Source organism: Rhinoderma darwinii, chromosome 2 (assembly GCF_050947455.1).
Source record: "Rhinoderma darwinii isolate aRhiDar2 chromosome 2, aRhiDar2.hap1, whole genome shotgun sequence".
Classification (NCBI taxonomy): domain Eukaryota; kingdom Metazoa; phylum Chordata; class Amphibia; order Anura; family Rhinodermatidae; genus Rhinoderma; species Rhinoderma darwinii.
This window is the reverse complement of record NC_134688.1, coordinates 105,360,215-105,377,192: the sequence shown is the minus strand read 5'-3', so window position 1 is coordinate 105,377,192 and position 16,978 is coordinate 105,360,215. Positions and strand designations below refer to the sequence as shown.

At 39.7% G+C, this 16,978-nt stretch overlaps 1 protein-coding gene across 2 annotated transcripts in view; it reads left to right on the top strand.

Annotated features, from left to right (window-relative positions):
* The window catches only part of LRP1 (LDL receptor related protein 1), a 291,539-nt gene that overhangs the window by 203,649 nt on the left and 70,912 nt on the right, over window positions 1-16,978 (top strand). For both annotated transcript variants that reach the window (XM_075852009.1, XM_075852008.1), the window contains exons 31-45: window positions 3,350-3,444; window positions 5,101-5,250; window positions 6,163-6,303; window positions 6,421-6,546; window positions 6,873-7,004; window positions 7,913-8,047; window positions 9,107-9,236; window positions 9,328-9,454; window positions 10,467-10,618; window positions 11,065-11,189; window positions 11,471-11,842; window positions 12,086-12,275; window positions 12,833-13,037; window positions 14,268-14,460; window positions 16,546-16,668. In XM_075852009.1, the coding sequence (XP_075708124.1) occupies window positions 3,350-3,444; window positions 5,101-5,250; window positions 6,163-6,303; window positions 6,421-6,546; window positions 6,873-7,004; window positions 7,913-8,047; window positions 9,107-9,236; window positions 9,328-9,454; window positions 10,467-10,618; window positions 11,065-11,189; window positions 11,471-11,842; window positions 12,086-12,275; window positions 12,833-13,037; window positions 14,268-14,460; window positions 16,546-16,668 (2,396 nt within the window). The remainder of the gene's footprint in view (window positions 1-3,349; window positions 3,445-5,100; window positions 5,251-6,162; window positions 6,304-6,420; window positions 6,547-6,872; window positions 7,005-7,912; window positions 8,048-9,106; window positions 9,237-9,327; window positions 9,455-10,466; window positions 10,619-11,064; window positions 11,190-11,470; window positions 11,843-12,085; window positions 12,276-12,832; window positions 13,038-14,267; window positions 14,461-16,545; window positions 16,669-16,978) is intronic.

Genomic DNA, 16,978 nt, shown 5'->3' with positions numbered 1-16,978 from the left:
GTTCTCCCGGGTATGGTAATGCCTTACTTGTGGCCATAAATTGCTGTTTGGGCACACTGTAGGGCTAAGAAGGGAAAGACCGCCATTTTGAGCATGGATTTTGCTTGGTAGTAGTTCTGTTTGGGGTTTTGCTGGTATTTCCGTTTATAATGTGGGGGCATATGTAATCTGTGCGGAGTACATCATCGTATATGTAATCTGTGCGGAGTACATCAGGGCATAATAAGAGGGTATAATAATGGGGTAAATAATACAATTATCCATAGATGTGTGTTACGCTGTGAAGCGATCCGTTATGCACAGGCCGGTGTCACACTGATAAACGGTTTTCTTTCTTATCCCCCTTCTGTAACGCTCTGCACCTTTTGGGGACTTTTTCTCCTTCGTAGTTTGGGAAATATTACAGGGAAAGTTTTGCGCTGGTATAATGGCGCCCTCGCTTCCAGCGGATGTGCTATGTCCATTCCCTTTCCTAGTTCCTAAATACTAGGGCCCTGAATCTGAAGGAATGTTCCCCTCCGGCCTGCGCATTTAGATGTTTTTTCATCACCGCATTACTAGTGCCATAACTTTTTTATTTTTCAGTTGATTGAGCGGTGTGCGGGCTTGTTTTTTGCGAGACGGGCTGTAGATTTTATTGGTACCATTTTAGAACACATACGACTTTTTGATCACTTTTTATTTCATTTTTTGGTAAAGGAAATTACCAAAAACAAGCAATTCTGGAATAGTTTTTTTATTGGGTTTTTTATCGGCATCCACAGTGTGCCCTAAATTACATGTTAGCTTTATTCTGCGGGTCGATACGATTACGGCGATACCAAATTTATATAGTTTTAATGTATTGCAGCTTTTGCACAATAAAATCACTTTTTTTATAAAATCATTTGTTTTCTGTGTCGACATATTCTAAGAGCCATAACTTTATTATTTTTGCGTGCACAAAGCGGTGTCAGGGATTCTTTTTTGCGGGACGGATTGTCGTTTTTTATTAGTACTATTTTGGAGTAAATGTGACTTTTTGATCACTTTATAGCATTTTTTGGAAGGAGATGTGACCTAAAAACAAAGATTCTGGCGTTGTCTTTCATGGTTTTTTTTTACGCCGTTCACCGTGCGGGATAAATTACATAATTGTTTTGTAGTTTGGGTCGTTACGTACGCGGCGATGCCAATTATGTATAGTTTTTTTATGTATTGCGGCTTTTGCACAATAAAATCACTTTTTTTATAAAATCATTTGTTTTCAGTGTCGCCATATTCTAAGACCCAGAACTTTTTTATTTTTGGGTGCACGAAACGGTGTCAGGGATCATTTTTTGCGGGACGGATTGTCGTTTTTATTAGTATATTTTGGAGTAAATGTGACTTTTTGATCACTTTTTATCGCATTTTTTGGAAGGAGATGTGACCTAAAAACAAAGATTCTGCCGCTGTTTTTCATGTTTTTTTTTACCGCGTTCACCGTGCGGGATAAATTACATAATAGTTTTGTAGTTTGGGTCGTTATGGACGCGGCAATACCAATTATGTATAGTTTTTTTTAATTTTTATATTTTTTCCCATAATAAAAGACTTACTATGGGAAAAAAGTCAATTTAGCTTTATTTTTATTTGAAATGTGTGTGTTTTTATTGTTTTACCACATTTTTATTAACTTTTTTTACTTGTCCCACTAGGGGACATGAGGGCCTACATACGTAGTGCAGTGTATTAGCGCTGTCAGTTATTCAAGCAAGCCGCAGGCTGGTCCTCATCGGCTCCCGTACAAGGCAGACTCGGACGCCATTTTCTGGCGTCCCAATGCCACAGCAACCCAGCGATTGCATCACTGGGTTGCCGGTCAGATGATGCGCAGCATCTGAGGGGTTAATCTGCCGGATCGGAGAATAGCTCCGGTCCTGGCAGTTACAGGAGGGTGCCAACTGTATAATACAGCTGTCACCCCGCGGTGATGGTGCCGGCTTTGCTTCTGAGCCCGCACCATCACTGCGCCGTACATATACGGCGCTTTGCGGGAAGCACCTCCCGACAGCGCCGTATATATACGGCGGATGTCGGGAAGGGGTTCAGACAACCCCTTTCAATAACTGGTTTCTTTTCTGCACATTTATTACCGCTAATGCAGTAGATTTACCTTTTATTCCTTGGACAACCATTGCTAATATAATTAAAATTCCCCAAATGTTGCCTTATATATAGGTAGGGATTATAATGTTAAAAAAATTTCAGCAAATTGCTTTTCGGCAAAAAAAAAAAAAAAACATCTTTTTTTTTACCTGGACTACGATGAAAACTTTCTGTATTTGAGTCGGTTTAAATATTGTCTTTACAGTGAAATGAGTTTATGTACAAGGTGCTTAAGTGCCTGGTGTTCTAGTATGCTACTCAATGTATCCTTGGGTTATTCACCCTAAATCACTGGATAACAATCCAGACATTTACTAATTCCTTCTCCTTATCAACAGTCTATTGAGATGGCTGCAGCCCATACAATTTGTTTTAATATCAGCAGCAATGCTATTGACCACCGTATTTTAAAATGATATATTGTATAAAATTATGTATATATCCTTCCTGGTAGGTTTCCAAAAAAATTAAAAAAATCAGCAGCACATCATGCATCCCAAAAATATGGAGAGATTAGATTCCAAATGGTATATAGGACCGGTGCGAGCTGTAGCCATTCCAACCCCACTATATCAAAAACACAGTACTCGTTCTTGATTTTTCTTTAACGCAACATTTGAATCTCAAAATGTTGCAATGTTTTGGTGAAATAAAGCTCTTTAGCTTTCAAATTTTAAGAACGAGTGCTGCCGTTTTTTCCGACATGTTTAGCCATATTGGTGTTATCAGTGGAAACAAGGCCTCGAAAAATGTCAGGAGGCTGTAACGTAACTTGCTGCTGATGGTATTAAGAAACACAATTTGGACGGACTACTGCTGTTTCGATTGTTGATGCGAAGAAGTATAGTCATCTGCTTGATGGTTATCCATTGATTTAGGGTGAACGACACAAGAAAAAATACATTGAATAGCACAGTATTACAGTGTGGTCTTAATGATCATTTCAGTGTTTTTCTGCCTGTGGTGCATAATACAGCTAGAGTAAAAGGTAGAATGATCGGAGCCTGCAATAATCCAATATGTGCTGCTCTAGAATACACTAAATAGTTTCCTCTGTGGGTAGCTGGGCAGTAATCGGGGTCTGGAATATTGAGTAATGGCTGTGGTTGTGTCCGGGTTCAATTTAGGTAATTGCCTCAGTGTGATGTGCAAAGCTCGTCTTATTCTGGGCACATGTGACTGCCAGTCTGGACCTAAATAATGGGTTTATCTCTTTCAGGAAAATGTACTGGACAGATGGCGACAACATCAGCATGGCGAATATGGATGGCACAGAGCAACAAGTCCTCTTTACCGGACAGAAGGGACCAGTTGGTGAGATTTTAACACACTTCTTACATTTTGACCTACAGTACACCTGTTATTTACTGATTCTATCTTAGATGTATTTGAAGAACTTTCTCCCCTTTTCACTGTGCTATTTTATATACCAAAAGCAGTGGCATTAGGGTGCAACTATGGAAAAGCCTAATGTATATGCAATGTAAGCAGAAAAGACTAAAGTTTAGAAAGTAAGGGACAGCACAAGAACTTACAACTTAGCTGATTTTATTTTTCAATATTTTGTGTACAAGGTCATGTTATAGCATACATAATGAAAATAATAAAATAAGCACAATAGTTACAAGTTGGCAAATGATTAAGGCCTCATGCACGCGACCGTGTTTTTGCGTCCGCAATTCCCCCGCAAATCCACGGGAGAATTGCGGACCCATTCATTTCTATGGGCCCATACACACTATCCGTGTTTTCACGGGTCTCCGCATGTCCGCAAATCCGTGCCGCAGAAACTCAGGACATGTCTTATTACGGGCCGCAAATTCGATGCGGACATGCCAATAGAAGTCAATGGGCCCGTGGAAATTGCGGATACACCTCCGTGTGTCATCCGCAGTTTTGCGGAAGTGTTGCTAGGCGACGACCGGGAATGAGTTCTGTCGTCATCCTGTTTTACCTAGGCTTTTTTTTTTTCATCCGCATTTTGCGGATTACATACGGATGAACTGCGGATTACATACGGATGAACTGCGGATTACATACGGATGAACTGCGGATTACATACGGATGAACTGCGGATTACATTTCACGGAACACGGTCCTGGAATTTGCGGACCAGAAAAACACTACGGTCGTGTGCATGAGGCCTAAGGGGAATGAATTATCAGAAAATGACATATTTAAATAATTTTTGTATTTATTTAATCCTGTTTTTAAAATAATGTTAGTAATGTAGTTATTTATTTTTTACATTGTTTTTGTTACTATCCACAAAAGAAATAAATTTTGAAGTATTCAAAATTTCTTTACTGACCACTAAAGCAGTCACAATAAACTGATACTTTTTCTTTCCAGCAGATGACTTGACAGTTTTGCTGTATAACTGGGAAAGTTTGAGCAGAGTCATGTCGTTCTCTTTAGAGAGTGGACTAATAAATGAGCAAGCTCTATTGTTCTGCTGGAGGCCTAGATAAGTCACGATAGTAAAGGCCCTTGTATACGGGCAGATGATTGGCTGAACGAGCGCTGCTCATTGCCCTGTTTAACAAGGGCAGTAATCAGCTGACAAACGAGCAAACAATCCTCTATGCCGCAGAAAAAATTATCGTTTGTTGGCAGCACATCCCTGTGTAAATAGGGGATGTGCTGCAGACCATATGACAACTGTATGGTGACGAATGATTGTATTAAGGATTATTGATACTTATACTCCCGATCATTGTTCCATGTAAATAGAGCAAACAGAGCCCCCAAAACAGGTGTTACCCGATCCTTACATCTAATTCATGAAACTAAAATGAAGTACATCAGACATTCCCTTTTTAAAATAAATGTTTCCCAGCATACAGAAACACTGTTTACTCTTAGATCTGTTTTTTTTTTTTTTTACATCAAGATCAATATGGCGTATAATGTATGTGTGACTATGTGATGTATTAAATCTTATATATGTCACGATACTCTGCTTTGCAGGCTTATCAATTGATTTTCCTGAGAAAAAGCTTTACTGGATCAATTCTGGGGCTGGCACAATTAATAGATGTAACCTCAATGGAAATGGACTGGAAGTTTTTCTCACCATGAAAACTAATTTTGGAAAGGCAACCGCATTGGCCATCATGGGTAAATGAGTTTTACGAAGTACCTCACCTTTTATAAGACTCTGTGTGGTTAATGAAGATTGCTTTGTTCTATTTACTATGTGTTATGGTTATTTATTATAAATGTATCTCAAATGTTGGCAGCTCGGCATTTGCACCCACGACACACAGGATTCAATATTTAGTGCATTGTACACTAATCTGGATTGTCAGAGGAATAACTACATCAGCTCTGCAAAGCCCCTGACCATTCACTGCAGAGTAATAAAAGTGAAGAAACGCGTAGGGCTAACCGGGTTTAGACGACACAGTATGTTTAGTGGAATAGCCTTGTATTCTCCTTCAACAAATAAATACAGCCCCATCAGTTGTCCTCTAGCTCGATCACCATCAAGCAGCTGTGAGGGATGGCCGCAGATACCGGACTGGAGCCATAGGAGGGGAATAACTCTATCAGGCGCATTGGGGTTACCGGTCTCCACTGCATATAAATATATAAATAATTATACGCATCTGGTCTGTCCAAAACAGCCGAGAAGATGACCGTTGCAATGCAATGTGCGGAAGCACAAGATTTTCACACATATATTATTATATTTGTATCATAATTGTTTTTTTTTAGAATAAAGCGCTTAAGGTTACGTTTTAAAAAACAAAATCCCTATTTATTGTGACTATTCAGTGAAAAATAAGGTGATGTTCAGTCCTGGGGGAACATATTTATCTAATTTTTAATCGGTGAAGAGTAATATATAATTTCAGATTTTTGCCCAGGTTAGGGATAGTTCTACAACTCCCGAAACTTTGTTTGCCTGGGTTTACCTGAGCCCCATCGTGCTTAGATCTTGTTTCTGTTGCAGGTAGTATTGCTTTAGATTTTATAGTGTCATGAAGTTCATCATCATCAGGACCTTTTCTTGACTTTTTTTCTTAGGTGACAAGCTGTGGTGGGCAGACCATGCTTCTGATAAAATGGGAACTTGCAATAAGAAGGATGGATCAGACCCCCGAATCTTACGCCAGAACACTAATCAAGTCATGCACATGAAGGTTTATGATGAAGAGATCCAGAAAGGTAGGAGCAGGACCCTGGTATCACCTCCTCCAATTTATTCAACGGTTCTATTACAATAGAATTCCTTCCTTTCCTCCATTCTGGTCCACTGAGCTCTTTATACTACTTTTACTTTAGGAGCCAATAACTGCTCTGTCAATAATGGAGACTGTTCCCAACTGTGCCTTCCTACCTCCTCTACAACAAGATCATGTATGTGCACTGCTGGCTATAGCCTGAAGACTGGGAAGCAGACATGTGAGGGTAAGTACTGCCTACCTACCTGAAGTAAGTTACAATAGTGATTGATGTGAACTACATATCATTTTAGGTAACCTACTATAGTCTGAATTGCATGACAATGACTGATATTGGTCTGCGCGTGCAGACTGGTTATCTACATGAAGAATTCTGGGACCACCCTTTGAAATAATCTTGCTGTGTCCAGGAGAATGTGCATTGTTGTTGGTCCCAGAATTCTTTATATCTATCGCTACTTCGTCTGTTCAGGTTTTTTTAAGCGCTTTTTGATTTCCAATGTTGCACTATATAAGTGGACATCATAATGTGTGATATACTCTTTCCTGCAGGGGTTGGCTCTTTCTTGCTGTACTCTGTACATGAAGGGATAAGGGGCATTCCTTTGGACCCAACAGATAAATCTGATGCTCTGGTTCCGGTCTCTGGTACATCCCTGGCTGTTGGCATGGACTTCCATGCTGGTAAGATCCACTACTATCCTGGATGTTTTTAACCAGGAATTAGAATTGCCTATTTCTTTGTTATACTGATATGATTAGCATATCTTTCTACTCTGAGCATTTGTTTTAACTTGCTGCCTAGTTGTTCACCCTAGATAAATGTTAAAGGGGTTTTCAAACCAGTAAAAATTGGTGGTCTATCCAATTGATGGTCTGCCCCCACAGATCAGCTGTTTTGAAGGGGGTGCAGCGCTCGTACAAGCGCTGCTTCCCCTTCATTTCTTCTTGCTCACTGTGAATCTTCGACATGCATTTAGCGGCGATTCACAGGTATTGCAGCCTTTTCTCCCATAGAAGTGAATTTTAGAAGAAGGCTGCAATATCTGTGAATCGCCGCTAAATGCGTTACGAAGATTCTCATTGAGCAAGTAGAAATGAACGGGAAGCAGTGCTGCGCCCCCTTCTAAACAGCCGGTCGACGGGGGTCCCGGGAGTCGACACCTGAGGATAGGTGATCAATTTTTAGTGTCTGGAAAATTTGTTTTGTATTGCTTGTCTAGCAGTCTTCTCGACATGGGTTTAAGGCTGCCCGTACACGTATGATTAATTCCAGCAGGAGATCAGGGGAGATAGCGGTTGGCCTACATTCATCCATTTGTTTTTTCCTCTCTTGCACTTCTGCTCATACGGTCTTGCCAAAGCCCATAGGAATAGCGTATTTTTTTTTACATTTGTCACTTTTTGTCCTTTGTGTTTAGTATGTGTTTAAAATAAGTTTTATCTTATATTCTATAATGTTATAATATGTTTGTATGATAGCTGCATTTGCAGGTATGAAATGCGTAAAAGTACATTTGTATTCGTATAATTCACACAAATGAAAATCCTTCAAGGTAATATAAATAGCAATTATATTTATGTTTATTTAGAAAATGACACAATCTACTGGGTGGACATGGGACTCAGCACCATCAGCAGAGCCAAAAGAGACCAGACCTGGCGAGAGGATGTGGTTACTAATGGCATCGGCAGAGTGGAGGGAATTGCCGTGGATTGGATAGCAGGTTGGGATTAATGACCGTTTTACTACCATAACACTATTCTTGTCTGTTTTAAACTTATGTTATCGCTTATATTGTGTTAGATGCTTTAGATACTGATAGTACATTGAACTTCTCACATACAGATATTGATAACCATTTCATTGAGTAGAAAAACTGTGGATCCTTCCTGTGGCTGTTTTGCTATAAGATGCATAGTATTATTATAGCATCCTAACAAGTTGCTATTTCTTTAATATATCTGCATAGCATCTGGATTTTTTTTTCGAAAACCGAGCTCCAAATCCTCTGCATAGTCATAGATTTATAAATAAACATGCTGGGTACCTGCCGCTGCCGATAGAGGGGGCAATAGAAGCTAACGTTATACGGTCTATACATTGAACTCATTGTGGGGAATTTATTATGTTTTGTACACCAGTGTTCTCCCATAAAAAAGTTTCAAATGGCACAAAAGTCACGAATTTGCGGCTAAAATTGCAACTTTTTTGCCATTTTCGTCACTGTATTTTTCCCAAAAATGGGGGCTTCCTTTTACTATATACTATATAATTTACTTTATTTTGCCAGTCTTAATAAATCTCCCCCATTGTTGCTAAGTTCCCTCTTGTGGCAGCTGCAGAAAGCCAGAATATTATCTTTTTTTTTTAAATCTGTGACACTACAGTGGATTGAGAGCTCCATTTTGGAAAAACAAAGCTCCGACCATTTTTAAAAAATTAGTGAGAACAAAAGTTTGAACGTTAAAACTACATGACAATAAAAGAAGAATTATAAAAGTCATTTAGTGTTGATTCCTTATAGACGCACTTCTGGTATATTTTGGGAACTTCTCTTTCTTTCTGCGTGTGATGGACTCAGGAATTCAGAATATGAGTATTATACTTGATAAGCATGCCATGGAAAAAGACTGGAAGAACAATTACTGCAGTTATTTTTCCAAAATAATTTCTCTAAGCCATTTGGATCCAATCGGACAGTATCAATATGAAATTCCATTTGGCCGTCCTCCTATTCTTTCCTCTTACTTAGGATATCATTGTCTACATTTGTCTTTCACAGGCAACATCTACTGGACAGATCAAGGCTTTGATGTTATTGAGGTGGCCCGTCTAAATGGTTCATTCCGTTATGTTGTCATATCCAAAGGACTAGACAAGCCCCGGGCTATTACTGTGCATCCAGAGAAGGGGTAAAGTGCATTAATATTTAATGTAAAATCCGTTTCAATGGTTTCAGCTCCTGTTCCTCACTTTTGCTTTCTTGACTTTTTGTTTTGTTAGGTATCTGTTTTGGACAGAATGGGGTCAATTTCCTCGAATTGAAAGGTCCTATCTAGATGGAAGTGGAAGAACTGTCCTGGTAGATGTCAGCATCAGTTGGCCCAATGGAGTCTCAATAGATTATGAGGTATGAGATCTGTCACATATTTTGTGGTGCTGATTTTCTATAAGAGAATAAATAGACTATCCTACAAGATCACAGTCTTGCATAAGAGTTTATACAACTTTAGTCATAATCATGCATTACTAGTATGTCATATACAGATGTTTTCTTTTTTACCTTTCCTCATATCTCAACATATCCTGAGATGTGGGGCACAAGATGATCAGCTATGAAAGAAACAATGATTTATTAATGCTCTGTTATGAGATGTCTGTGCAATGTGTGTCTGTGTGGCCACCCAGTGGTTGTGATGTGGATTGCAGCCTGTCAAGGGTTTTACTAGCATGTCGCGATATTGTATTGAATTTGTTACATGAGAGATTTGAGTCCTTAACAAAATTCAAGCAAAGGTAAGGATGGACACATCTGTAGCACAAATGTAGATTAGACCAACTTTAAATGGAAAAGATCGCGTCTCATATATACATTCATTAAGCCAGCCGACGTTCCCTCACTAAAGGAAGTGGGTTCCAGTAATTGCAAAGTGGTGGTGGCGGGGCAGATTGGGGGTTGGGACACATCAGCGGTTCAACATAGTGTCAGATGGGAAATGTCGTTGACTTTAGTTGTATATTGTCAGAAGTTTCCCTCCATGCTTCCCATAATTTGAGAATTCCCCATAATAGTTGTCTCTCATAGCACTAAGTACTTGCTAAAATTGAAGGGATTGTGATTGCTAGACAAAAAATATTTTCGAGCAGGACAGATGACACGGATTTCAGTTAGTACGATTGATCATGTACAAGCGCCAATTTAGGTTAGTATTGATTGATTGGGGGTAAAATGTAAGTGTAAAGTGCTCACATCGTCCTAGTTTTTAGCTATAGTTGCGCTCGCTGCTCTTATTTAAGCAATGGTTCTTGGTAATGCTCTCATATGACACCCCTTGGGCAGTGGAGGGGCTTACTCTTTCAGGTTGTAAATATTTAATGATGTTTGTATTCAGTGGCAAATCTCAGCATTGCTTGTCTTGCAGGAAGGAAAGCTGTACTGGTGTGATGCTCGCACTGATAAAATTGAGAGAATTGATCTGGAAACGGGGAAGAACAGAGAGGTGGTGCTGTCCAACAACAACATGGACATGTTCTCGGTGTCTGTCTTTGAAGATTACATCTACTGGAGTGACAGGTGAGGTCTCGTGCAGAGGTTTAAAGTGGTCCCTTCTAATGCATTCTTCCTACCCGTCAAGCACATTATCTGGTAATATTCTGTATTGCTGCAAGAGGAGGATTGTGATGAGTAGTAAGGAGTGTGTGCATCTTTTTTAACAAAGTCTTTGAGAGTAAGGGTATGTTCACATGCGGCAGATTTGTTGCAGACATTTCTGCAACTGAAAAAAATCTGTCCTACATGCTGCAGAAACAACACAATGTATGTCATTGGGGGGCTCCACTGGTGTCCATTGTGCAACTAATCTGACACTGCATTATAGGTTTCAATATAAACATTAGCCACGACGAGGGTGAGAACAGAGCGTAATGTGTGCAAAATAAATGAGGTTGTCTATTAAATACACGTTATTTTTTTTTAAGAGTTTGATATTTCTGACATGTATGTTGTGGTCTGTCTCACAGAACCCATGCTAATGGCTCCATTAAGAGAGGCCAAAAAGACAATGCTACAGAATCTATATCCTTGAGGACTGGAATTGGAGTACAGCTTAAAGACATCAAGGTGTTCAACAAAAACCGACAGAAGGGTAAATCATTTATCAGCTATAAACCGAATGTGAAATCGTACAGATTACTTCCCCCATACAAGGACATACAATAAACCTACTAAAATGTTACACTGACTAACTGCAAAGAGTTAATTGGTTGAGAATGGGCACATGAATTTAGCATAAAACTATTTTTTCCTTAAATTTATATTCAAATGTAGATTGTTTTTACCTAGTCTTCTGTGTGCAAAAAAACGAAGTTGAAGAACGCTGAACTGATGCTGGTTTTACGTAGCGCTAATTTATGTTTCACATTCCAGGAACTAATGTGTGTGCTGAAAACAATGGTGGCTGCCAACAGTTGTGCTTGTTCCGAGGTGGAGGTGAACGTACTTGCGCTTGTGCCCATGGCATGCTTGCAGAAAATGGTCTAAATTGCAGAGAGTATGATGGTTACCTCTTGTATTCAGAACGCACCATTCTAAAAAGCATTCATCTATCTGATGAAAGTAGCCTCAATGCCCCGGTTAAGCCCTTTGAAGACCATGATCACATGAAGAACGTCATTGCCTTGGCATTTGATTATCGGGAGAGTGACAAAGGAGGAACACGTATCTTCTACAGTGACATTCACTTTGGGAACATTCAACAGATCAACAATGATGGCACAGGACGCAAGACCGTAGTGGAGAGTAAGTGATTTGGCTAAATGCTCTAAACTCTATAGCTGTGAAATCAAATATTGATGTCCTGATTGTATGTTTACAAGCTTTATGGCCCTTGTTTTCTACTACATACACAGAATAAAGGGATATTCATGGTAAATGTACGGTCCGTTGAATACTAGAATGAGTAGTAATGATAAAAGCGTTATATTTTTTGTGTTAGATAGTACAGTGGTATGTATGTGGTATAATATCTCTCTATTATGACAGATGTAGGCTCTGTGGAGGGGCTGGCGTACCATCGTGGCTGGGACACCCTGTACTGGACCAGTTACACCACTTCTACAATCACCCGTCACACTGTTGACCAAAACCGTTTTGGGGCTTTTGAGAGGGAGACTGTAGTGACCATGTCTGGAGATGATCATCCTCGTGCCTTTGTCCTGGATGAATGTCAAAAGTAGGTGACATTACCTGAGGTTTTTCTGTAGAGGTCATGGCGGTCTGTTGGGGGGGGGGGGGCTTGTTTTTGTTTTTTTATACTAATGCGTCCACTCACCTGCTAAAAATGGCACTGTCTGACTAGTTTATGGATTCCACGTTTAGTTTTACTTGCCTGTGAGATAGGCATGGTATTAATATGTCAAATATGATTGTTCTCATGGGATTTCATCCAGCACTCCTGTGTTAAAATATCACTTCTTTTATTTCAAACTTCCATTAAAACATGTTGCAGATAAATTTAATGAAATATTGTCTGGTATATGCTAATATTTTATGGTTTATACTATGGTTTTGAGCTAGTGTATTACTAATGAAATATTATTTTTGACCTATATGTACTTGAGCGATCTTTTTCATACTTACAGAACAGTACCATGTTAGGACTGTCTTACAGACACGCACTGCAGATACCCAATAAGAATAATGTCTTACACTGGTTAGGTTTAGACGGTCCATAGTAAGACACCTCATTCCTTCAGGATATATTTTCATGTTTTTACGTTTCTTTTACAGCTTTATGTTCTGGACCAACTGGAATGAGCAACACCCCAGTATTATGAGGTCTACACTTTCAGGTATCAATGTGCTTATAATCATTGACCGTGACATCCGCACCCCCAATGGACTTGCAATTGACCACAGGGCGGAGAAACTCTACTTCTCAGATGCCACCCTGGACAAGATTGAGCGCTGTGAATATGATGGGACCAACAGACATGTAAGTGAATAGGTTAAGGTTAGGATGGTGCATCAGAGCTAAGAAGGTAATGCAGGTCCTGCGGTCTCTTGTAATATGTCTTTTTTGCTTCATTTGGGGGTTAGGAACATATGAGTTATGGTGAAACAAATTGCAGCCACTTTAAAGATTATAATAACAGAAAATAATATTTTTTTAATATAATATCAGGAATTCAGGGAATTTCCTTGTTCCTGCAATAAAGCCTGAGTGGGCATCTGCAGGTTTCAGATCAGCAGTCAGGATGCAGAGATTTACAATTCTAACAAGCGGAGAAGGAGTCTTATCAGCTATACTGCCATGCTACTGCAGAGGCTCTGCTCCTTCCCTGACAAGCAGGGCAGAAAGCTATTTCTATTGGCGGCTCTGCAGTGAAAAGAGGATCACTATGCAGAGAACTGGCTGTGGGGAGAGTCACCGAGCATACTTGTCCACCATTAGTCAGCTCATGGTGGAGCCATACTATGTAAGTAACTGTCATAAATCTGCACTGGATTGTCTTTTTTTTTACCCCTTTTAAAGGGAATGTATCGTCAGAATATGACATTATTTAATTAATGTTTTTATTATACACATTTAAAAAACAAAAAAAAAGCGAATTCGGTAGTGTTTTTTTAATTTTATTTTTATTTTTTATGTGACTATGCACGTTAAAAGAAATCTTGAAATATACGTTTTCACACTCGCCACTAGAGCAATTACAAAAGCTGATCTTTCCTGAGGATGAGGAAAATCATCTCATGATCATTAGAGGATGGGCAAGCAAATGACCGCTCTATTATAATACTGGAAGCCTAGATAATGTATAATAGCAACACTACAAGCTATGTACACACAAATATGGCTCTGTATGCATCTCCCCTGGTTTATGCAAGAAGTGCTGTACTCCATCTCGTCCTTGGAGATTTCTTCGTCGCTTGACTCCAATTTTTTTCTGCTGCCGTAAAGCGCACACACCCGAACTCTAGTGACTCAGCAAAGTACCGGAAGGAAGTCTGTATCTAAAATCAGGGAAGGTTTTACAAATTAATAGCTACAACATGTAAAAAAAAAGACCAAACACATTATTTATCATTTATATATCCAATTATTGACATTAAAATTAAATACATAACATATTCCCTTAAATGATTGTTAAAGCTACGCACGTTTTTTCATTCCTGGCGTCATGTAATGAAGGCTCATGTCCGTATCACTGTATTCTTATTTCAGTGGATATTAAAGTCTGATCCAGTCCACCCCTTTGGTCTAGCTGTATATGGTGACTACATCTTTTGGACAGATTGGGTTCGACGAGCAGTTCAGCGTGCAAATAAATATGATGGCTCTGACCTGAAACTGCTAAGAGGCGACATCCCGCAGCAGCCCATGGGCATTATTGCTGTGGCAAATGATACCAACAGCTGTAAGTAGCACGTTTTTTGGCACTACAGATATAGAGAAAAACAGGCTATTTAGAACCACCCAGTAGCAATAATAAGGCACCGAGACAGTGGATGCCAGTCATTATTTCTAGAGATTTAGGAGCCCTTATGGTTTATGTAAGACCCACTATACCACATAATGTGCTTTTAAACTGTGGGCTAAAGAGGCTCTGTCACCACATTATAAGTGCCGTATCTTCTACATAAGGAGATTGGCGCTATAATGTAGGTGACAGCAGTGCTTTTTATTTAATAAAACGATCTATTTTCACCACTTTATTAGCGGTTTTAGATTTATGCTAATGAGTTGCTTAATGCCCAAGTGGGCGTATTTTTACTTTAGACCAAGTGGGCGTTGTACAGAGGAGTGTATGATGCTGACCAATCAGCGTCATGCACTCCTCTCCATTCATTTACACAGCGCATAGGGATCTTGTTAGATCGCTATGTGCTGTCTTAGGCATCATTTACACGAGCGTAATATACGCACGTGCTTTTCACGCGGGTCGTACGCACCTATATTAGTCTATGAGGGCATGCAGACAGTCCGTGTGTTTTGCGCAGCGTGAGTCCGCTGCGTAAAACTCACGACATGTTCTATATTTCGCCGTTTTTCGCGCATCACGCACCCATTGAAGTCAATGGGTGCGTGAAAACCACGCAGGTCGCACGGAAGCACTTCCGTGCGAACTGCGTGATTCGCGCAACAGCTGTCAAACTCTGAATGTGAACAGAAAAGCACCACGTGCTTTTCTGTTTACAAACATCCAAATGGAGTGTCATAATGATGGCGGCCGCGCGAAAATCACGCAGCCGCGCATCATACACTGATGACACATGCAGCTGTTAAATGCATTTTGCGCACGCAAAACGCCGCGTTTTTTGCCTGCGCAAAACACACATGCTCGTGTAAATCATAAAAGTGGTAAAAGTAGATCGTTTATGTAAATAAAAAGCACTGCTGTCACCTACATTATAGCGCCGATCTCCTTATGTAGGAGATACGGCACTTATAATGTGGTGACTGAGCCTCTTTCAGACTATATGAGACCGTATTTCCTTTGTATGAAGAGATAGCTGCTCAATGCTGTGATCACCTGGTCCATAGCGCCACCTATAGGTTAATAAAGGGTATTACAATCATTGAAGTATCGTTAACTAGATATTCTGGTTGAAGGAAGCTTACACTTCTAAAGATACATATATGAGTGTGTGTGTGTGTGTGTGTGTGTATATATGATATATATATATATATATATATATTTGTTGTTTATATACACACACACACCTGTATACACGTTTTGAATCATTCTGTTGGAATGTGCTGTTCAAACTTTTGTGTCTATGTGATTTTTATATATATATATATATATATATATATATATATATATATATATATATATATATATATATTTATTGAAAGAAGGAAAGCTACTTCAGGAAGAAACAAGTGTAAATTATGTTAAAGGAGTTTTCCACTACTGGACAGGTGATGACCTATCCACTGGATAGGTCATCAGTACATGATCAGTGGGGGTCTGACAACCGGACCCCGCATCGTTAAGCTGCTTCGGCCGCCTCCAAGCACTGGACGTACATGCCGGAAGCAGTTGGCTCCGGCAACTGAATAGCGCCTATTCAAGTGAATAGGAGCAGAGCTGCAGTTTGGCTGCTTTTGGCTCCGTTCATCGCATAATGGGCCGTAACATCCGGTGCCCAGAGATAGCGGCACTGATGATATACTGATGACCTATTCGATGGATTAGTCATCGGTTGTTCAGTAGTGGACAACCCCTTTAAAGTGGTATCTATCCGGGGCAGGTTTTTTTTTACTACTTTTATGTTTCACTATGTGGTATGTGCAGCTTTATCACTTTACTGGCATACTAATATCTACAATGTAGCTTTTCATTTTTGGTTACAATCATGGAATTTTTCCTACTTTCTTAGTGGGTATTGTATGATACTAGCATAAAGAGTAGAATCTGTGTACATTTGCTCCACTCCAGAAAATTAGCCTCCCTTAGTAATAATATTAACCTATATAATTTCATTTTCCTTCCAAGGCGAGTTATCTCCCTGCAGCAGCAACAGTATATGTCAGGACCTTTGCCTTATCACTGCAGACGGGAGGGTGAACTGCTCCTGCAGAGGGGATAGGATTCTACAGGAAGATTTCACATGTAAAGGTATGTCATTTTATTTCTAGAGATCTACTTTTTTTGTTTGGTGGGTACAGTGGAGTGATCCAGAATAGACATTATGAAGGAGAACACTTCTTTCTTTATTTGAGCAATAGCGCCCACCACTGGTAAAGATACTGCATCCCTAGCGCTGTATTTCCAGCAGTCCACATTTGTATCCAGTGGCAATAGTGTTTGAAAAAGACCGTACTTTAGGCCCAAACGTTACACGTTTATGTTTGCCCTCTTCTGAATAAAAGAATGCTGCATTACAATCTACGGAGCGCTCAAGTCTATCTTTTAATGATCTACGGGG